General features: G+C 38.5%; 1 protein-coding gene across 3 annotated transcripts in view; it reads left to right on the forward strand.

The window, feature by feature from the left end:
• The window catches only part of LOC145980380 (NACHT and WD repeat domain-containing protein 2), a 157,363-nt gene that overhangs the window by 118,795 nt on the left and 14,115 nt on the right, over nucleotides 1–24,453 (forward strand). For all 3 annotated transcript variants that reach the window (XM_083113447.1, XM_083113446.1, XM_083113448.1), the window contains exons 17-21: nucleotides 954–1,150; nucleotides 4,682–4,755; nucleotides 7,654–7,780; nucleotides 9,276–10,175; nucleotides 13,149–13,323. In XM_083113447.1, coding sequence (XP_082969573.1) covers nucleotides 954–1,150; nucleotides 4,682–4,755; nucleotides 7,654–7,780; nucleotides 9,276–10,175; nucleotides 13,149–13,323 — 1,473 coding nt within the window. The remainder of the gene's footprint in view (nucleotides 1–953; nucleotides 1,151–4,681; nucleotides 4,756–7,653; nucleotides 7,781–9,275; nucleotides 10,176–13,148; nucleotides 13,324–24,453) is intronic.

A 24,453-nucleotide genomic window follows, 5' to 3' on the forward strand; every position in this document is an offset into this window, starting at 1 on the left:
ACGCAGCAGCCATGGCTCTCGATTGGTTCACCATCTTCTTCAGGAACCTCTATTCCCAAATACATGTAAACAGGGTTCACAATTAGCACTGTACTTCTACCCAGAAGATGAGTGTGACGTTAGATCTCGAAAACTGGAAAACCTTCCCAGAAGTCATCTGATCGATAGCCCGAGACATAGCTCAAACCTTAATTCAAAATTGAGACAATTTATTCAATGTACACATGTTACATGGTTCAGATGTATCATCTCCTTAAAATGTGTGTTTGTTTACCTGTAGTACATTTAGGCCTCCCCGATGGCGCAGTGGTAGCGTCATCACCTTGTAATCAAGGGTTCGATACCCGGTGGAGGCACATAGTGGTTGGGATCCCACTTTGAACTGTAGGTCCAGTCTCGATTAGCCTTACTGTGCATATAGTGGACTTAAAACACTAAATCAATCAACATGTAATACATTTTTATATGCACATTTTTTACGTAATAATACTCACTAAATGTCATTTATATTGTGCTGGCCCCAGTGGCGGAGTGGTTAGCACATCGCGCTACAGCGCCAGGGGTCCCGGTTTCGAATCCTGGCCTGGGCATGGATATTTGTGAGTGTCCATTCATCAATTTCATCATATCATCACTCATTTCCATCTTCGCAAATTAGCCAAAAGTGTCACAAAAAGCAAAGTAAAAATAAAAACAAAAACAAATCAATCATTTATATTGTATAAAAGTTTACACCAGTTTTTCAAAAATCGATTTGAGAACATTGTAGTATTTCAATACTAGTATAGTATTTCAATTAGAGCTTAATTGCACAAAAAGAATTAATGCTAAATGGAAGTCATGATTATATAGACTTTTTTAGTTTGTATAAACTTAGATTACTATTCATATTCATGCTTTCTTTCACTAAGCATTCTGTTTGCAGTAGCTAATTCCTGTATTCTTTCACATAGTACCATGGGCACCAGCTTGCTTGTTCTTGGCACAGTTAAATAAGTATTTAGCCCCCTTTTTGGAATGGATCCAAATAGGTGGTTGTAGCCTGACATGGTGGAGAGATCACTCGCTGTATGCTGCTGTAAAGGATAGATATCTTGGAGAGTCCGAGAGAAATACATGGGCCAGTCAGATTTTATCTGATTATTATCAGGTTAGTTTGGTTTCATTTGAGAGTTTTTATGTTCCATATCTAGCAGGAGCGTATATTCTAGGCTAGCTAGGCTAGCTGCGAAGCCTGAAGTCTAGAGAGTAAAATACAGGAGAAAAATCGATTAGAAATTGTAAATAAAATTATTCATATCAGTGAAATGCTGATGGTGATTCTGGAGTTGGCAACCTGATGTCTTATGAGTTGGCAACCTGATTTCCTAGGAGTTGGCAACCTGATTTCCTAGGAGTTGGCAACCTGATTTCCTAGGAGTTGGCAACCTGATTTCCTAGGAGTTGGCAACCTGATTTCCTAGGAGTTGGCACCCTGATTTCCTAGGAGTTGGCAACCCGATTACCTAGGAGTTGGCAACCTGATTACCTAGGATTTGGCAACCTGATTTCCTAGGAGTTGGCACCCTCATTTTCTAGGAGTTGGCAACCTGATAACCTAGGAGTTGGCAACCCAATTACTTAGGAGTTGGCAACCCAATTTCCTAGGAGTTGGCAACCTGATTTCCTAGGAGTTGGCACCCTGATTTCCTAGGAGTTGGCACCCCGATTTCCTAGGAGTTGGCAACCCGATTACCTAGGAGTTGGCAACCCGATTTCCTAAGAGTTTGTAAACTTATTTCTATTCATAGCCTACAACTATCTGACAGTGAGATAGCCCAGATGTTGGATATGCCACCGATATCTAGAGTTCAGATGGAATTTGGTGATAAAAGATAACCTGTTCCATCCAAATAGAAATACAACAGTATTACGTAACAGTGATACTTTCTGCAATTTTTTATTCAATCCCTACAAATTTTTTACCAAGTCCTTATTTATTGTTGTTTTCTTTTTCCGGCAATAAATGTACCTTCACAGCCCAAAAACTTCCTTATGATTTTGAGGGCAAAAAAGAAGACATTTTTCATAGAATCAGTGCTATTTTGTAATACTATGCAGCAGTACCCCATATCGACACTTTTTTTTTTAATATGCAAGAATGAAAACTGATAATTATTCAAGTTATCAGAAGAAATATAGACAAATATGTGTTATATGGCAGTGAGGGCCGGCCCCTCTGGCAGAGTGATTACACATCATGCTATGATACCAGGGGTCCCAGGTTCAAATCCCAGCTTGAGAATGGGTATTTGTGAGTGCCATCAATTTCATCATATCGTCACTCATCCCCATCTTTGCAAATTTGCCAAAAGTGGCACAAAAAGCAAAGTAAAATAAAGTAAATGAATCATGTGGCAGTGAGGCCTCCTCGATGGCATAGTGGTAACTTCGCCATCTTGTAACCTTGTAATCAAGAGGTCCCAGGTTTGATACCTGGTGGAGGCACATATTGGTTTGGTTCCCACTTTAAACTGTAGGTTCTGTCCCGATTAGACTTTCTGTGCATAAAGTGGACTTAAAAAAACAAATTCAGAGAATTTATAGCAGTATTTTTCAGTATTTATCTTATATGATTAACTTAGCATGATTATCTTTTGTGTTACCATAGGGAAGAGACACCTTTCTCTCCCTCCCCCCAAAAAGCTCTGCATAAAAGTATTTTATTTCACAAGGCATGAGATATTTTAAAGTACTTTGTATTTTGTAATACAAATATGTAAACTATAGCTTAACAGATACAAACTGTATATTTTACAATCATCAGAAACTTTAAAGAAATAAAACAAATGTGTTACTTTCTACTAACCGTATTTTTGATTCATATCAAACACAGGAAAGCTCGCACAAAACAGATGGGAAGCCATATCTGCATGTAATAATGAAACAAGAATCCCAGTGGTTTCATGGGATGGTTAATTTCATTTTAATTATGTGCATACAGAATAATATGAAAATTATTTTATGTAGTGATGAGAAATGGTGAAGGAAATGAGGTTAAAGTGACATATGGAAAATAATCGCAAGAGCTGGAATCTTTAATTTGTAATGTGGTTACTTTATTTTATTTTCTTGATCTTAGTTTTTATGGCTTCAATTAATCAAATGGAATTCAATAGGAATTACAGATGGGTTGATATGAAATTTTGGCGAATACCAATAAACTACTTGTATACAATTTCCAATACCAATACCAGGTATTCTACCAATCTGATATATAACTGTAAATGTTCTTTGAAGAACTTGAATGATTAAATCACTTCCTTAATGTACGTAACCAAATGATTGCAAGTTTTTTTCACTTAGAAAAAGGAACAGAGTATTTCAGCGTTTGCTTTGCAAATCCAAGGTATATGAATTATACATTTATATTCATAAAAATAATAACAATATGTCAGAATGTTACTATTTATAGATATATATTGGATTGGTCAAACTATCAGCTGTTTTACCAGTACTCTGATTTGCCCATATGAACCGATATTGATAGAGTACCAATAAATCTGTCCCGATTCTAGTCGGAATTGTGCAGTTCGTAACTACATTTTATTAAAAAAAGAATGGTGACATAATATATAGCATATAATTCTTCTTGTGTGCATCTATAGATTGTTTATACTGTGTAACTTCCATAAAATTAATGTTACTACAAGCACTTCTAATTTATTGGGTAACATTTTAGGAGGTTGCATGCTTCCTTTGACTGGCCATTGTTTGTAAAACAAGCATAATTTCTAGGGCTACCTTAAAGAGGGTCTGCCATTCTCAACTGCAGGCAACTTTGTTCCAATACCTGTGGCCAGCCCGTGCAGCATCTTCTTCAGTTGCATCTTTCCAACAGAGATTAAATCATTATCATGAGCATTGTCCTCATGGCTCAGTTGTTACCATTTTTCTTGCATGGATATTCCCCGTAGAAGTTTAAACAGAAAATATAGGTTCAGTCAGGACTTAAACCTGGGTCTCTGCCATACCATGCCATGGCTCTATCCACTGAGCCAGTCAACCTCGACAGACAGTTTGTAAAGTTCTTTATTTTCATCCTATATCCCTTCCTCAAATACTTACTCAGAATCTTGCATTCAATCATCCTAGCATTATGTTGTCGCCTTCTAATCAAGGGATCCCGGGTTTGAAACCCGGTGGAGGCACATAGTGGTTCGGATCCCACTTTAAACTGTAGGTTCAGTCTCGATTAGCCTTACTGTGCATAAAGTGGACTTAAAACACCAACTCAATCAATCATACTAGCCAAATGTGTTCAGACTTTGGTAGCATCCAGATCTCGGACTCTTATGATAATACTCATCTAATCATTCACTTATCAGAGATAGAGCAATACGTGCCAATACTGATTGCCATAATTCTTTTGATCCAATATAAAATTACAAATCTCTCCACGAAGAATTAATTATCACATGTCCTTAATTAACTAGGTGTTACTGAAAGCTGCAGTGGGCTAGTCAGTAGAGCAGCTGACTGCCACACAGGAGACCCATGAAACTCATGTTTATATAGCATGTTAGAAAGAAGCAGTGTTTACTAAATATGAATAAATTTTGTGTTCTTTATTTTCTGAATCAAATTGTTTGTGAAGAGATTTATTATTATTATATATGTGACAGCTTCTCTTCTGTTGTAGGGTATTTGGGCAGAGGAAAATTCACCAGAAATGGCTGGTCGTCTGATTCCTCAGCCTAACAAGACTGAAAAATGGTGAGATAATATTTTTTTCATTTTTCTATCAATTCTTTGCTTTATGTTATTTTCTATGTTTTTTTTCTAATACAACAAATTGTTTGTAATACATAAGGTATTCACATACTTAACATAGTTAATCTGTCATCAAAGATTAAACATGTATAATTTTTATAGAGAAGTTCAATTTTGCTAAACAATTTGTTAAAATCCAAGTACATTGCAACCCTGATTTGAAGTTTTTGGCAGAAAAGCCTAAAATACAGGAATTTTTTAACATGTATTTTTAAATTATTATTATTATTATTATTGGGGCCCTGAAGACTGATGCACAATGTGGGAGAATATAAAATATGAGAATATAAAAATTGATGTTCCACCACATTATACACACCTAGCTGGGTTATACAGATTGGGAAAAAATATTGTTCAGATTCTGTTATAATGTGCTTTCTTATCATATTGAGTCAATCCTAGCATGGGCGTCCGCAGGATTTTTTCCAGGGAGGGGCAAGTAAGGCAATTTTTTCCAGGGGGGCAAAGGAGGCATATTTTCCCCCATAATAGTGATGTCCCTTCAAAAAAACACTGCTTCAGTCTGAAATTATCATGTTCTTTCAACACCCTTATAATAATTAACATAAATTACTGACTGAAATGAAATGATGTGCGAAATATATACCTTTTGTCGGACATTCATTTTCCGGGGGGAGGGCCATGGCCACCCTGCCCCCCCTTCCAAACGTCCATGAATACTAGACATTTCCAGTTTAGATATTGTAACATTTAGTAAACATGTATTCTACCACGTGAAATAATTTATAAACCATAATTTGATTAATGTTCCTGTGATATAGTGATTTTAAGATTCCAGTTGCATTCCTTTCAAATGGCAATTGGCAAAGAATTCCCTAATGCTTTGATGTAGGTAATCTGATAAATGCAGACAAGTGGCACTGCTATTATATATTTTTTAAAAATTGCAAAACCTGCACTTCTTGTCTTGGTAACAAAAGTGGACTTCTTAAGTAAATGAAAGTTCTTTTATTCTTTTGATTATTTTTTAAGAAAATAGTACATAGCCCTTGTAGATAATTGGACTATATTACATTCATATTTACAAAAATTGTTCTAGAGATTGTTTGTTTAGTTTATTTATGGTTGTTATTAGAAAATGAGAAATTGGTGTCCTGTTTAGGATAACTGGGGACGTGAAGTTTTTTGTTTTAACGATAACACCGAAAAGTTGAGGAAGGCAAAAAATAAAATGTTTAAAATGAATTTGGGTAAGTTAAGGAGGCAAGTTTTAGGATTTTCGGATTCTCTAAATAACGTGAATTATACCATTTTCAGAATAACACCGAAGTTTACTTTAACGTGAAAAATTCCGCGAAATATGCATACAAACTGGGGATAACACTTCTGTTAAAAAGGAACAACCTGGAGCACTGTTAGGTCATTTGTAGTGTAGCTGATGATAGTTTGATTCAAGAAAGATTGTCGTGCTTCATTTATTGCAGCTTGGCACAGACATGACTGACAGTGTTTAATCTCGCCCTGAAATAAAATTCGCTCAGGGAGGGATTTTCCCAGAAGGGAAATTTCGTAGGAACTGAAAGGTTTTCAGAGAGAAGAACCTGTTGTGTTTCGGAGAGGGGGCAGGAAGAAGGGATGCACCCAAAAAGATTGCAAAGGGATTTTTTGGCATTGTTATGCGTGCCTGATGAGATGAAATAGTTTTTCAAATGGAAGAAATATGGTAATTTCTCGCAAAGGTAAGCCATATTTATGTCATTAAAACTAAAATTTGTGTCAGTTTTCCACAACTAAAACAATATGAAAATCTTAGGATAGAAGGAACAGTAAAAATGCTTGGAAAAATAACAGCAAACTGCAGCAAAAAAACAACAAAAAAAACCTATCGAAATTAAGGGAAAAATAAAACTTCGCATCCCTATGGATAAGACATCATAATTGGAATTTAGAGTATTCTGTAATACAAATTACTGCATGTAGGAGTGATATAGATTGGATTTATTAAATTAACAGTGGCGAAGCGTGACATTTTTACGTAGCCATCGCAAGACTTGCCAAACGTTCATCGGGGGAGGGGGATATTTCTCCAGGGTAAACACCAGGGTCATGCATTATGTTGTACGATTCATATTCTAGTATCTGAGTGATAATAATATCTCATGTTGCTGTAAGCGCATGTCCACATTATCTGAAGGAAACAAAAAAAAATGAGTTTGTTTACCATACATTTCCGTCCGACAAAAAATTGGGAGACAAATCACAGAAACCCTGCTGTGGTTGTAAACATGGGGGCTGAAAAAAAGGGTATTTTATGACCAAACCTTCAAGAGAGGGAGAAACCAGTGGTCGAAGGACTTTGGATTCGCAGACCTGCTGCGATGACTTGGGCCACCAGACCGGCCTGACACCATTGCACTCAACAGGAAACATAGCGGAATAGTAGGGTACGGCTAGTAGAACTGCAGTTCTCATTTCGATGTGCTAAACTTAGCAAATCTCTTGCGTATTTCTAGCTGTTTTATGGCATCAGTTGATTAATTTCGCACAAAGATGCGAATATTCTGACTTATCTTTTACTTTTTCTCTAAAATATTTAAAATGCAATATTTTTATTATTTTACTTTGTCATCGCCACATCTCTCGATGACCGAATGCCTCGCCTCTGTAAATTAAGTAAAATAAAGTGGATGAACTGGAATAAAATTATTTAAGAGGTGGAATAGCATTTATTTGTAGTTTGGGGATTCAGCCATACCTAAATAAAAAAGCTACTTTTGCAGGCCTGACCCTCAAAGGTAAGGTTCCCCATACCATGAAGGTGCATACGTATAGATTTAACATCCATCAAGGAGAATGTAAACATTTTTTTTTCTTTTTCAGTTACAACCGTAGGAAGCTCGATGAACTGCCATTCCAAGTTCATACTCTACAGGGAACTATTAAGAATGATTTTATCTTCAATCACGAGTGGTTGTGCGACAAGTTGTGTGGCTCAGATGTATACCAGGTAAAAATCACTCTGTTGACCAGAGTTCATTATATTCTACAGAGGAAAAAATGTTGCTGGGTTGGCATAGAAGTGAAGCCTTTCCATTTTTTCTCTGGTCTTTAACCACTCCTCTTACATGGTGTTCCAATCTTGTCTTCTCCTAACACTCCACTATCTGCTCTTTCCACCAACATCTTGGTCTCTCCCTTGGCCTTATTCCCACTCCTTGTGCATTGTAAGCTCTACTGGCAATCTTTCTGCACCCACCTTCTTTATGTGACCGAACCATCCCATAATATGAAATATAACTAAAATTAGCTATAACAGTATTTTAGCTTTTAGTAATTTTTTTAGTCTTTTTAGCATTCACACTTTTATTAATAGAACAGGCATGGATAATGGTCAGTAAAGTTGTTATTTTTATATTTATAAATGCAATTTGTGTTTTTTATCATCATTGCATATTAAAGATATATAACAGCTTCCCAATTCAAATAAAGATAAGACTTTTGTTCTATCATTTTTCCTGACCTAGTAATAACTCTTTGTACTGATAAGGTAGCCAAGTTATGGAAGTGTTTAAGGTTTGGCTTTCTGTAAGTTCCAATGTGTTTCTTCGTGGGCACATAATGGTGGAGAATGGGATAAAGCGAGTGGGCGAAGCAAATCAGTGCATGCTGCTGCATACTGCTTTTATCTGCAGCTGCATTTTCCCCTACATGTACTCATTCTCCTCTCACATGTTCTCTTGAGTCCTACTTGCACAGAAAACTTGTTTTCATTTGCCAGCTCCTTCATGGGACAGGGTGTAGTTTATTTGTGTGTGTGCGTGTGTAAAAACATTCTCGTACATCCTTCTCCCTCTGATCACAAGCACTCACAACCACTATCAAAGAAACTCTGAATTTGTTTAACCCTCCGTTAGGCACGTGGGGTACAAGTGTCTCCCATCAATATTCATTGCGAGATTGCAACACTGAACTGTACTGAACGTGGGTGATTTTATGTAGCTGAAAGTTCTTTCCTTATCTTTGTTCTGTTGCACTTTTAAGCCACACAATATTATAATGTTAATGCCAGTCACAAGCTTGGGGACTAAATATGTAACAAGAAAATAATCAAAGCAAGAAAGATATTATACGGGAGTGGGTTAATGAGGAAGGGGAGGACACGTAGGTATGTGTCAGTGAGGAAAGTGGCCACATGATCGAAACTAAACACGGTTGTTACATATTTAGACTCGTGGGGACGACTGTCTCCCAAGCTTGTGACTGATGTTAACTTTATAATATTACAACATTTAGAAATTGCAGCAGAAAACTACAGCTGACCTTAGAGAAAAAGAAAGAAGTAACGTTCAGCATTAATGTACCATGAAGATAGTTAGTGTTGGGGACACGTGTACACCATGCCTCTATGCATGGACATGCCTAACGCAGGATTAAACCTGAAAATGTGTTGAGTGCCATTGCCCATTACAGATTCAACCTAACTGTTGGCAATTATTTTTCAGGTATTGGAAGACATTGCCTTAGAGAAGAAAGCTGGCGAGAGTGTAGATGAGGATTTGAAGCTGCTGCAGCAGTGTTTGGAAGAGTGCGCCACCGCACTCCATTATGACGGAAGGCAGTTTTACTCCCAGTTGTACAATAACCTTCAAAAAGTGTTCAGTAATACTAGCTCATCAGACGGAAAACCACAATATGCGTTCATGAAAACTTTGTTTGATATATGTTCCACACCTCCAGTATTATCTTTACTCCCTATTGCTCAATGCTATGCTCCAGACCAAGAGGAAAAAACAGCGGATGGTGAATCAGCTGCAACTCAACTCCAGTTTGATTCGATATCCCGGCTCTATGATAATCCCTATTATGTTGTCACTGTTGCTACAGAGAAAGAAGAGATTGCAGTCTGGGACATCCGAACAATGCAGGCCGTCAGAACTTTGCAAGGTGTCACATATCCTCTGAATCTCGAACTAATAGACGATTTTCGTTGTGTAGTTCTGTGTAGAAGAGAACTGAGAATTTACAATTTGGATGACGGGGTGTTTGTTACAAAGTTGAAAGGTGTAATGAACCAAAAAATGCCATATTACGGACTACATAACACTGAACATATTGTTGCCCTGTCGAGAAATAGGATGTATGTAAATTTAATGAACCTACAAACTGGTGATTGTGTTACGACGTTCAAAGTTGGTGAGGATCGTTTCTTGAATTCGCTAATCGTTTCCGAGAATGGGAAGATACTAGTGTGCGGTGATGAAACCCAAAAACCTTTTCCGTTACTCGTTTGGGATTTAACATTAAGAAAATTGTTGTATGATCTTCGTATACCTCATCATGATTTTGTGACTAGGCTTGCTGCAATAACAAATGAAGGGCATTATGTATGTTGTGTGTGCAAGGTGAGTAGAAATGTTTGTTTGCTCTTTATGTAAGTATTTTTAAGGTAGTTTTGCCAAACATACAAATATATTTACAGTCTCCCCTAAAAAGGTAAAGCTATTCCTGTGCTTTAGGCTTATAGAGGGTGTGAAGTAAAGTACAGCATGGGACTACTTTTGCTTGCTCGTAATCATTTGTCTTCCACCCTCGGCGTATAAAATTAAATATCGTTTTAATGTGACAATAGGCAGGGCTCGAAAAATCCCGGTCGTCAGGTCGCCATGGCGACTAAAAATGTGAGTCTGGCGACTGTGATCTTGATGTAATATTGCCATTTTTTAAGTTTGCATGTACGAAATTTTGAAAATTCTAAGTTCAAATTGCAGTACAGCGTAAGTTAGTAAATTTTCAACGTTGTGAACATTCCATAGAATCAGTAACAATTTCTTACTCCTTGTCTCCGAACCCCCCATTTCCTGCTTTCTCACATGATTTAGCGATGTTTTTAATACAGTGATGCTCAGCTTCTTATAGATTGATTGATTTTTGATTGAGTTGGTTTATTTTGCTTCGCTTTTTTTTGCCACTTTTGGCTAATTTGCGACGTTGTGGGATGAGTGATGATATGATGAATGAACACTCACAAACATCCATACCCAGGCTGGGATTCGAACCCGGGACCCCTGGCATCGTAGCACGATGTGCTAACTACTCCGCCACAGTAGCCGGCTCAGTTTCTTATAGTATGCACAATTGCTAGTAGGTGGTTTCCTGGCACCTGATTTTCAGAGCTGGCACCTAGCACTGAAGAAGATTTTTCGAGCACTCATCATAGGCATATATACAGGGTGGTGCAAAAGTGAGTTTACCCAAAAAGCACATTGATAATAGTATTACGATAGTGTATGTGCTTCTTGTGCTAAGTAATATTTTTTAGGTGTACGGTTGTTAACATCATCGTATGACACTGGCAACAGTGCACTCATTATTCTTTTGTCGACAGTTGAGTCTCTGGCTTGTTGTAGTGTGGTTTCTTTAGATGACACATTTGAAGAGTATATAGGATGCCATGGTATCATTGATTGGCCTACGCGTTCTTGTGATTTGGCGCCATGCGATTTTGCTTTGTGGGGAATTGTTAAGGATATGGTATACTCATCATCACCAGCAGATTTGGATGCACTGAAAGACTCAATTATCAATACGTTTCATGTCATCAACAATAATAAAGTTTACTGCATCATATTTGCAATTCTGTTGTTGATCGTTGCACACAATGTATTGCAAACAGTGGAGGACATTTTGAACAAAACCACTGAAACTGGAATTTTTGTGTATCTACTTATATTTTGTATGTATACTTGAATTTTGCGTATAAACTTGAATTTGTGTATGGGTAAACTGACTTTTGCACCCCCTGTATGTAAAATATCTGCTGTGGTAGTTTCAGCCCACATTCACCTATTTCATTTACATATTTAATTGTGTGTTGGCAAGATAGACTAAACTACATTTTAGCATGGAGATGATAACTTAAATTTTGGGGGGGCAAGTGGCACCCCCACCCCCCTTGCTCCTGCCAAGTTTACGCCTATGACTACTGGACTTTGAGTGTATGACACTCATTTTGTCTTGTCGAGCAGTATTCGCTTGTGATGTCATAGCGAGCAAAGAGCTCTCAATTCCACATGCAATCTAGCATCTTCCATGTGAACTATTAGGCGCTAGAGCAAAAAGGTCTCGCTGCAGCACTCTAGTGTGAAGGTAGGGCCCTGTACATTCTTGGCCTTGGCCATACTAGAGATCAGTGCTTGAAATGGGCAATGCTCCTATGTTTTTCACATCCCCCTTTACTTTGAACACTGCTGGAGATGATGTGATCATTTCAGTGCTCCAGCCACGTTCAAAGTTTTCCCCCTTCCCAGAGGCTGGGTGGACCCCAGAACCACTTATGCAGGGACATTATGGGCAACTTCTCACCTGAGATTACCCACCCTGGGAATTGAAGCTGGGTCTCCCACTTGATACTCAGATGCACTACTGACTGCACCACTGTTTAAGACAAACATGACAAAATCATCCCAAATATCTTTAAAACAGGACTGAGCCAGTACCGATGTATCGTATGTACAGATGGTATGTGCCGATACCAGTGGTATTGGAAGGCATCAGTTGAAACAAATTCACTGGTACCAGCCAATACACTCCCCGGAGTTCACAAAATTGATACACAACTCTTTCAGAATGAAAATTGTGCAAAATTCCAAGGTTTCATTTATTTTGCACAAGTACTGTGTGAAAAATTGATTTTGTGATTAAATAGCAGATATTTTAATATTCCAATGTAATTGATGAATGCTAAATTGACACATTTAATTGCAGTGGGATACTTATGAGCTGATGTACTTACTTTTCTACAAACTGGTACCCACTTTATTCAGACTTGGTGAGCCCCGGAGCCACTTTATGCAGGGATAATCCCAGAAAAATTCAGACCTTAGGTCACCCACCTTGGGAATCGAACTCAGGTCTTCTGCGTGGCAGTCAAATGCCCTGACAACTAGAGCACAGCAACTTTTCATTTTCTCTCTTGTTCATTTTTGTTATTACATGAAATCAAAAACAATAATACATTAGAAGAGTTACCATATAATGCATATCCACTTCATTTTGCAGATTTCATAACGCCATACAGTAATGCTAGTTATGTATCGCCCAAGCAACGTACAAAGATCCATTCTTATTCCGCTTTTTACAATGTTACAGTAATATTCCTTGTACCTAAATGTGATATATTGTGTCCATATAGTATTTATTTCTCTCCCCCCCTCCCTGTACTGCACACAATGTGTGTCATGTTTCTTATATGTTTCACTGTTTTAGTAACATTTCGTATAAGTAATTGTGATGTATCTTGTCTCGTGTTTGTTGCGTGCATAATTGTAGGTAGTAATTACGGAAGGTAATGAACTTAATTGCCTAAAATTTTCCAGGAGGTCGATGAACCATCACCAAACTTCATAATAGTGTATGACTTGCAAAGCGGAACTCTGTTTAAGAAGTGGAAGCCGGCTGTGAGTACCGTATCCATAGCCATTTCATCTCAGAATGGTTGTGTAATCAGCGGGTTGGAAGATGCAAGGATTTTAGTGTGGGATCTTATTACAGGTAACAAATTATTCATTTATATATTTCTTTCTGGACTGTTGCCCATTTCTTAACTTGCATGTAATATTTATTGCCTTTCTCGCAATAGAAATATTCATGTTTTAAAATTAAAATTTAAAATTTTAAAATAACTTATGGTTGTGCGAATTACTCACTTTTTCAGATTAATATGTATTTTTAGAAATACAAAACTTCTTAAATAATTCTTGAAGCTTTCCTGGCGGTGAATATTGAACAGATTTTCTCGGGCAATCAGCCAGGTGATTTCCGGAAAGGCTTCTGAGCTTTCGAGAGCTAACGTCACTCTCATCTTCAGGGAATGAAGTGCAGAGATAAGTCAGGGTGACGTTATTGTATTTGGTGTGGGAGGGGTCCGGTGTAGGTGGCGGGCCAATCTGGTGGCATTTCTCCGACGTCCGCGCTACCAGTTGACTATCGCTAACCAGGCTGGGTCCAGTTCAAGTCCCGTGTCCCTGTAGAGGTTGTCCTTTTTCTCATGTATGGCTATTGCTTTGATGAGACGGTCCCAGTAATTTGATGATTTATTGATGATCTCTGTGGTTGTGAAGTCAATTCTATGGCCCTCCTGGATTGAATGTTCTGCTAACCATGATTTTTCTGGATGAAAATTCTTTATGTAGCTGGCGTGTTCTTTGCAGCGCTGTTCGATTGTCCTGCCCATTTGTCCAATGTAGGCTTTACCGCAGGCACAGGCGATACGGTAAACCCCGGGTGTCTTCTGTCCTATGTCGTCTTTGGGGTTTCGAAGTCGGCTTCTGACTTTCTATGGCGGTTTGTGGATGGTCTTGATGTTGTGTTTTGAGAGAATGTGGCTGATGACTGCAGACAGGTTACCGGTGTATGGGATGATGGCTATCTTCTTGTCTTCATGTCTTCTTGGTCATCAGGTGGATCCAGGTTTGTTCGTTGGTTGTTCTTGTGTGTTACTTTCTTTAGCGTCTTGTTGATAATGCCTTCACTGTATCCATTCTGTCTGAAAGCTGTGCGTAGGTGTCTTATTTCCTCTTGCAGGTGCTCTGTATCACTGATGGTGATGGTTCTGTGAAATAATGTCGAGAGTACTGTTGATCGCTGCGCTGGATGGTGAAAACTCTTGGCGTTGAGGTATAGGTCGTTGTGAGTAGGTTTCCTGTATACGCTGTGTCCTACTTCTTGTACTTATGTTTAGGTGAGTATCTATTTTTCCGAACGACGTTTGGGGAAACTACTGTTACCTTCCTCAGGTTCTTTTTCATACTCCATAGCCACGTCAAATCATTTCAAAAGCCAGTTTTTTCAGCTTGGTCACCCGAATAACATAAAATCGAGGTTCCATTGTATTGTATCTAAGTCAGTTTCAACTGTCTTCAATTTTTTAAGGAATATAATAATCATTATTAGCATTCCCAAGTTTAGCAAATTATCTTCGAGAACATTCTTTTTGTGCTTTTTATCTGAATATGGAAGTTCTTTTTTTGGCTACTCTTCACGGGGATACGTAATATGAAGTTAGAATTAATAATGCACATTTGTGCTGATTAAAGCTCTTCCATGGAGATTTTGCCATATACCACAGAAGCTCTTGTGGCGGCCTGGTTGGAACAGTTAAAACACTTGTATAGACTTCTACAGTATCGAGTAACAAGTGTGGCATTGATGTACCAATTAGAAATAGTATTCAAGGCATAAAATTCTTATTAAACATGTAAGGTGAAATGACAAAACGCGCAGTACAATGTGTCAGTGATTGCAAAGTACTAAACAACAGAACCAGGAAAATTAAGTACAGTAGACTCACGATTAACAGAGTCCTGATTAACCAAGGCTCTGGGTTAACTGAGGGAGTGGTTGGAAATCATTGCGCTTCATAACGCACCCCCTGTTTGTTTACTAGTAAGTTGGAGTGAAGTCACTGTCCGCGCTGCATATGCTCGTTACATCTACTCGCCCTACAACGTTGGTGTTACATCACATCGTCGAAGAGAGGAAAGAGGTTAGTCCAAAAAACTATGAAGGACTTTTTGAAAAAGTAATCTTCTCATTTATGTTGTAGTAGTAATAAATAATTACTGTACAGTTTTAAGTGTTGTTTCATTATTTACAACCTATTAGCACATTATCTCCGTATTATCCGAGTTTTTCCATATCCGAGGTAGTCTCGGTCCCATTTAGCTCGAATAATCGCGAGTTTACTGTATGCACTATTTTGAACTTAGGCTACAGATTCGACAAGTTACTTTTTACAAGTAACAGAGTCACAGTTACTCATTAAAAAGCTAACTCAGTTACAGTTACTTTGAAAGTAATTGTGAGTTACTGTGAAAGTAACTTACAGTTAATGATCATTGATTTGTGTAAAAATTACACAAAATCAATGATCATGAAGACTTGAGTGTTTTATTTATGTTTCTAGTACATAATATGCCTTCATATATTTACATTACTACTGCAAATAAATGATGGAACACAGAGTCAGCTTTGCTTCTACAATTTTAATTAAGAAATGATTAGTATGCTAACCATACCATAGGATTTTGAATATGGTGTCAGTGATTCCATTTGCACCTATTTCTTTCTCCTCCATTCCAAGATCAACAAGGTCCACTCCTTTGACAATGAATTTTACCTAGCTTGAGAACCACATTTCAAAGGAATGCAGCAGTCCACCAAAAACACTGAAGTTTTCACATATAATTAAAAATTAAGTCAAGCATGGATGTTCTAAAGTTAGCATGCAACAAAGCATAGCTTCCTTGTCATGCCAGCTATTCCAATCGTTAGTTACAATTAGAATTCCTAAATAAAAAGTAACTGTTACTTGCAACCAGTTACTTCGAAACACTAGTTGTTTAAGAGTCAATGCAAAAATAATAAGAGCTGATGAAATAAGTTTGTATAACTGTGTAGTTTGACTGTTGTGAAGAAGTTTCTTTCTGAATTCCAACTCTAAACAGTTATGTAGTAGCATGTGTGTGTGTGACTAAAACTTGCTTGTAAGATTGCTTTAAAAGTCCATGGGGAAAAAAGGAAATGCAGCAATTAAATTCTTGTATCCACTTGGTCCATCAACTTCCTACTTCTGGCCACAAAATATTCTGTGTCCAGTGGACATTAACAACACAAATGGAAGGACATATGTACTTAGTGATAAGTCAAATACTTTAGCATGTTCGAAATGGTCAAAATATTCTTCTAAAATGTGAAGGTTACAATTGGATAGTACATGAAACTTTGGCAATGCATAGAGTACAATAGTGTAAGTATTATTAGTACTATCTTCATGGACGCAACCTGGGAACTATCTTTGGGTTGAAAGAATCACAAAGTTTTCCATCCCATAAAAATAGTGTCCAAGATTATTTGCTAAATACATTTGAAAAATCACAAATAAAGAGTACTTTATTTGTTTGTTCCTCAAGTGCCAGAAGGTTTACAATATACGTATATTTAACTGGTAAATTTTAATTAATCTATAAATTTTGGAAGAGTTAATGCTTCCCTTTGCCCCCACCAGGTTACGCCTTCACACATAGTGAACAGAAATTTTGAATATTATACCTTAAAACTAGGGCTATACCACCAATACCGCGATACTGATGTATCGGTATTGGCCGATACCAGGGTTATCGGTATCGGTAAGTATCGGTTCAATTTCTTTCACTGATACCATCCGATACCAAAAGGTTGATTGATTGATTTGCTTTATTTTACTTCACTTTTTGTGCCACTTTTGGCTAATTTGCGAAGATGGAAATTAGTATGATATGATGAAATTGATGAATGTACACTCACAATCATCCATGCCCAGGTCGGGATTCAAACTCGGGACTCCTGGTTCATAGTGTGATGTACTAACCACTCCACCATGGGGGCTGGCGATGATACCAAAGATTTTGATTGGCTAGAGTGGCCAAGAGAAACAACTCATTTGTCAAGATTTGTCCCTTTCAAAGGTTCGTTCACCCTTCCTTGTGACAGGTTGGAGTCCAGGACAAGAATTCCATGTACATTTCCAAAAATGATGCATCCTCCTGGGAAGCAGATGACAAGATCAAAGGCAGGGCTAAAGAGAAAGCGCTGCACCCAAAAGTGACACTGAAAACATGTAACTGCCTGGTGGTCAACGCTATGTGGAAATAAAAGAAACCATTCATGGCCAATTCTTGTTTGCAAATTCGTGGGTTAAGAACGTGACGTTTTCACAACCAGCATTTTAATGCTAGGCTCATTCCGGAGTTCCTGGGGAAGGGATGAATGTCGCTGTGGGAGAGAGGCATGGTTGTGGATTTTCTTCTTGTGATCTTACTGTGTGACTGCTGCCTGATGCCGACACTGCAGTGACTTGTTTTCATTGAAAATGACAGAGAATGATGGACAGCAGGTCATATACAGAGTTGCCAAATGATCTCTAAATATCTATCTGTATTTGTGCATATTTTAAAGTCTTTTTTCTCCCTCCCCAATTTAATCAAAACGATAAGAATGTTGTTTACATTTGTATTTATTTTGCATTCCTTGTGCAAGTTATACACTATATGCACTACATACATTTTATTTTACACACTATAATTTTCTCTGGCAGGGACACTTATAATTATACACCAATTTTTTGGGCATATCTGCAACACTTTAACAATGCTTGCAACATTTCAAAAACGTCTTCTTTTTTTGCATACTCTGGGGGTAGAAAGAAGTTCACATAAAATGTCACAGGACATTTTAAGTGATATAATGTTATATGGACTATTTGATATCATTAATACTAATGTAATGTGATGAGTTTTGTGACTCGGTAACTAGCCTTTGTTATTTTACTGGAATTATACAAGTATCGGTATCGGTTGGAATCTGTTAAGTATCGGAATCTGTATCAGAAAATTGTGGTATTGGCTCAGCCCTACTTAAAACATATTGTACTTCAGGATTTGGACTAAATACATAAGCATTTTTAATAAGATTAACTTTTAATGTCATTTGATGCAAATGATTTTTTTTATCACCCTGTCTCTGAACCACCCATCCCAATTTTTCCATCAGGCATTAGTACACACTTTGAGCTACCTACAGATAAAATTGGGGGGAAATTGAAAGGGGAGCATTGCATGAAACTTGCTCTTGAAGTTAGTCATTTATTCTTCTAAAAAATACATGAAACTATACATAAAAATACATGGTTATTAATAAAATCATCTGAAACATTATTTACCTATTCTGGCCATAAATACTGTTACACACTATTTTGTGAATAAATTTAATACAGTTTCAGATTTTTAAATGTTCTTTTAGTATGTTACACTTACATATATTGCACACAAATAGCACCAATCAGTTTTCAAAATGCCCACTTTTTGCCATCACACAGGCTCGAAGTCTTTTTGGCCAGGCATCTATTGCAGCACGGATGGTCTTGATGGGAAAGTCCGCCCCTGCTGCTATCAAGGAGCACTTTTAACTTTCTATTAGAGGGTGCCTCTTCTTGCAGGCAGTCCCCTCTAGCTCTGGGCACAGTTTGTAGTCTAAGGAAGGTACTGAGATATGGCTATCAGATGCCCAATCAAAAGTGGAGATGAAATCGAGTACACTGGTCTCCAGTCACCGTTGCATCATCCTTACCTTATGAGCTGGGGCAGAATATTTCTTGAACATCCAAGATTTATTGTGAAACATTGTTTGGTTCAACAGTGTCACGAGAGGGTCCAGGACACTTTCCATGTACACTTTTGCATGGCTTTTAAGCTCTTTTCTCAAAAATGAGGCCTGGTGGAACTCTCATACCTCACCCCCCACCAAACCAGAACTGAGGAGGGCTGGTGGCATCTCTGATTTTTGGGAACACTCTCACAAACTTCTCGAGAGTTCGAAGCATACACTCTTTCATTTTGGCGGTTAAAACTTTATTCAGTGGTGAACAAGTTCTTATCGGTGAAGAGAATCCTGCAATGCCCATTGGCAACGTACTGCTGCAGGGGCCGTCTCGATTTCAGTTCCCTCTGCTTCTTTACTTGTGGCATCTGGAAGTTTCCAGTACTCCACCGGTAAGCTCCAATTCCAAGGTCTTCATTTAGTACCCCGAACATTGATTGTTGTGAAATGTTCAGCTCCTGTACCATTATCACTTGCTTCCAGATGGGATTTCGGCGGATGCGAACCACCACTGCTTTAACAGCCACCGCTATTCATATGGTGTGAAGTCGACCAACTCTTGGGCGATCTTTCATGCTACCAGTCTCAGTGAATCTCTGGATTGTCTGATACACAAACCTTTTGCTGATCTTCAGGGTTTTTAGGGTCTGGAAAATCTCAGTGGGTGACATCCCAACCATATGCAGAGCAATTACAGCTACTCTGTTTTCATATTCGCCCTACTGCATGCTAAGCACAAGAAGATACATGCTTGCTCTTTCACAGCTGAACACACAATGGTCAGGAGTGAACTTCAGCACAAGCATGGTTGATTATCCTGACTACCAGATGTACAGTCCAAGCCGAAAGTTTGTAACAGTATTTATGGCCAGACTAGGTAAATGAAAGCTTACACTATTTTGAACAAAAGAAAAGAAACTTGAAGTTTCTACGGCAGACCTGAGGGAAGATACAATAATTTATAACCTAATGCGTGTCATTCAAAGTGGAGCTGCAAGTGGCGTACACAGAGATTTTAAAAAGTGCATAACTTCTGAACCCCTTGACCAGTCTAAAAAAAAAAATGTCATTTTTGTAATCAGCATTAAAAATTCTATAAGTATACCGAATTTCATCAAAATCGGGAATGGTGGGTGACATGGCCTGGATGAATTGACATGGAATGATATAAAATTTCCTCAGCAATGTGTTGGAATAGGGGGGGGGGGGGGGTGGATAACCTGATCAGCATAACCAAATCTTACCCCTTTTGATTTTCATCTGTAGTGTTATGTGAAGTAACAAGTATACTCTCCTCGATGGCATAGTGGCAATATTGTCTCCTTGTCATCAAGGGGTCCCAGGATTGACACCCAGTGGAGGCACATGGCACGGTAGTTTGTATCCCACTTTTAAACTGTTGGTCCAATCCCGATTAGCCTTTCTGTGATAAAGTGAACTTAAAACAATAATCAATCTTGTTAAAATCAGGAATGTTGAGAACCTGAAGTGGTGGATCACTTGAGCTGTATTGTCATGCTATATTCTTAGCTGTGTATGTCAAAAGTTGGAGCATCATTGTAATGTTTGCAGAATGACCAAGAAGTTATCATCAAACTCCACTGAACAGAAGAGGAATTTTGAGAATGAATGTAGTGTCTTGAGTTGTGCACCCTTGTTTTATAAAATAAATTCATAGATTACCTAAAGAGGTTAGAGATTTTTCATGTTATTAAATTTTTGCCATTTTTTTATTGGATCAGTGAAAAATTTCATACTGGTATATCCTTAAAATCATATAAGTAATGGGGTGTAAGGGGTGACCTTCCACGTAGTACACCCACATGTCAACCTCACTTCCACGTTAGTGCACCCCGGACTGAAGACTAACGAGGCTCTGGCGACTGGCCCCATGGCCAGTATAATTTTGTTTGTATTGTCCTGTTCTTTTGTCCTTATGTGTGCTGAGTGCCCCTTTACAGCCTCAGCTTTTAACAAAAGTCAGAACATTTTAATATTTTATGATTTTAGTTCTGCAACGATAGAGTTGCTATTTGTAATGATAAGGGGCTGTACCCCGTATAATGTGGCGGGTGCAAAATAGCCTTAGTGCTGACGCACCCACAATTTTAAATTCAAATTCATATAAGTAATGGAACTGTAAATCTAAGTAAAATGTATCCTGTACCCTAGAGTTTTTGCATTTTAAGTTCTCAGAATTTTCACTTAGTCGAATGATTAACAATTTTAAGTTCTCAGAATTTCCTCTTAGTTGAATGATTAACATTTTAAGTTCTCAGAATTTCCTCTTAGTCGAATGATTAACAATTTTAAGTTCTCAGAATTTCCTCTTAGTCGAATGATTAACAATTTTAAGTTCTTAGAATTTCCTCTTAGTTGAATGATTAACAATTTTAAGTTCTCAGAATTTCCTCTTAGTCGAATGATTAACAATTTTAAGTTCTCAGAATTTTCACTTAGTCTAATGATTAACAATTTTAAGTTCTCAGTATTTCCACTTACAACCTTAGTGACAATGAAGTTTGACCAGTCACAAATATAGGAGTGCGTTGTGAAAGAAGGAGAACACATGCATATGCTGAACATATTTTATTCAGCAGGCTACATGGAACAAAGGAAAACATAAATTTCCGCTGCAACGCAGCAATGTATGGTGTACACACAAAATAAAACATTTTCGTCCATCTACACATGACATTGAAGTTCGACCACTGTTACCATGGTGTGACGCCGCCCCGTCGGCGAATAACTATGGCAATGCATCGGGGCATGCTGTGGACGAGTCGTTCAAGGTATTCCACATCGATGCGGTGCCATTCCTCCTGCAGGCAGGCGATAAGAGCAGCCATGTCGTGGGTCCCCTCTGTTGCACACGTCGCTTAAGAACACGCCACACATTCTCAATGGGCGAGAGGTCGGGACTCGATGGTGGCATGGCATAGTTGGCACGTGATGGCGAGTCAACCATTCTCTTGTCAGCCACGCTGTATGAGGCCTGGCATTGTCGTGTTGAAAGATGAGACGCCGCCTGTGGAACAGGTGCCTTCGCACTGTGGGAAGATGCCGCTCCAGTATGCGTGTATAGGCGTGTGCATTCACAATGCCCTCACAGACGTGTAGTGGGCCAACCCCAGATGCCGTCATGCATCCCCATACCACCACTGACGCAGGTTTCTGTACCCGACGTGCATAACATTTTGCTTCATTCTGTTCCTCCTTCCGACAAATGACTGTTTTCCGTATTTTCCCGTACACAACATTGAAAATGGATTCGTCCGTCCACAAAACCCTGTTCCACTGCCGAAATGTCCATTCCCGGTACATTCGTGCCCACCGTAGTCGATTGCCTTTGTTCAACATGGAAAGGAAGGGTTTACGTTTCGCCTTGTACACTCGGTAACCGCATCGCTGTAGGTAACGGCGAATGGTTCTGGTTCACACTTCAATGTGAAAGCGTTCTCGAGTCCACAGTCGTAATTCGGCCACAGAAACATGATTGTTGGTCTGGATATAGCACCTAAATATCCGTAGGTCACGCACGCTCAGCAGGCGTTTTCGACCGGGGGCCTTACCTGGCTCTGTAGTACCCGTATTTTGGTGGTGTTTGATGATGCAGTGGACAGTTGACGTGGGTAAGTTCAGTTGGCGCCCTATTTCCCGTTCACTGAGTCCATCCCGTTGCAACTCCACCACTCTTCTCCTCACGGTGTTGTCAATACGTTTGCCCCTGGCCATGGTGATGATGCACTGCTGTTCCTCGGTGTACAGCACGCGCTTATATACGGCGGACTCCCTTATCGTGTCCGTGACGTTTTGCTTCCATCGAATGCGCCACTATCTGTAATTTTTCCGTATGGGTCTGGTGCCTGGTCGAAGTTCAATGTCACGCGTATAGTTCCCCGTTTTCGTTCTTTACGTGACCTTGGGTGCAACATGCTGAGATCACGATTCTTGCCTGCTCACACGCCTCCTCTTACACACATGCGTCACTTCTGCGGGTCACCCATTCCACCGCCTATGCCTCTGTGCATTTAATCACGTATTCCTTTCTGGTCGAACTTCATTGTCACCAAGGTTGTACGTTAGTCGAATGATTAACAATCTTATATTTTGTGCAAGTGATTTGATTCCTGGCAGGAACTCCTGAGATAATTGGTGAGCTACTTGAAAGCAATGGTAGAAGTCTTGAAAGCAAGAAAACGGCAACAATGGGAGACCACTCACCTCTCATTGAAAAGCCCCTTGACAAACCTGAGTTTACTTAGTAAAGTTCTTTAACTACAGTCTCCCAAAGTCAAAGTTCCACATAATTAACTACTCTTGCCTACGTCTGTGGCAGAGTGTTTGTACAGCATGCTAGGACTCCAGGATTTTAATCCTGGCATGGGTGTTCTTTCTGTGTGTGTGTGTGTGTGTGTGTGTGTCCCTTCATCAATTTCATCATATCCTCACTCTTCATCATCACAGTTTGCCAAAAGTGGCAGAAAAGCACTGCTAAATAGCAAACATCAAAATTGAGTACTCTTTATACCAGAAATGATAGCTCAATCAAATTAGCCCTTACATTTGTACTTCATGACATGTACTTAATGCTAAATTTGTAAACACTGTTCATAAGTGCATGTTAAACCACTTAATGGGGCATTTCACAAAAAGTAGTCATACTCCATGTAAATAACAAAATGGATTCATCTGCATTAGTGTTTGAATATTTGTGAATGCATATAATTTGCATATTTCGCCAACAAGAATTATTATTATCTATAGTGTATATGCAATATTTTTCAAAACAGCTAAAGAGATAGGCTTGGAAGTTAGCAAAGAGAAAACTAAATATATGCTTACAGGCCAAAACCAAGTTTTAGGTAATAAATAAAATCTAATTATTGATAACAACTCGTTTGAACCAGCTTCCAAATTCAAGTACTTAGGAGTAATACTAACGAATGAAAATGTTATGAAAGAGGAAATAAAAAGCAGGCTTCATTCAGGAAATGCATGTTACTTTTCTCTTCATAAACTTTTGTCTTCTCGTTTAATATCTAAGAAACTAAAAGTTAAAATATACAAAACAGTAATTTTTCCTGTAATATTATATGGATGCGAAACTTGATCCCTTACATTGAAAGAAGAACATAAATTGAGATTATTTGAAAATGAGATCCTTAGGAAAATATTTGGGCCTAAAAGGGATGAGAAGACAGGTGAGTGGAGAAGGTTACATAATTTAGAAGTACATAATTTGTATTCATGTCCAGATATTATTAGAATGATTAAATCAAGAAGACTTAGGTGGGCAGGCCATGTGGCACGAATGGGAGAGGAAAGAAGAGTTTACAGGTTTCTTGTTGGGAAACCTCATGGTAAGAGACGTGTAGAAATTCCTAGACCAAGATGGATGAGATAACGTTGAGATGGACCTAAAGGAAATTGGTAGGGATGGAAAAAAGTATATAGATCTTGCTCAGGATAGGGACAGATGGAAGG

This window comes from Lepisma saccharinum, chromosome 27, assembly GCF_977018435.1.
Source record: "Lepisma saccharinum chromosome 27, izLepSacc3.1, whole genome shotgun sequence".
NCBI classification, from domain to species: domain Eukaryota; kingdom Metazoa; phylum Arthropoda; class Insecta; order Zygentoma; family Lepismatidae; genus Lepisma; species Lepisma saccharinum.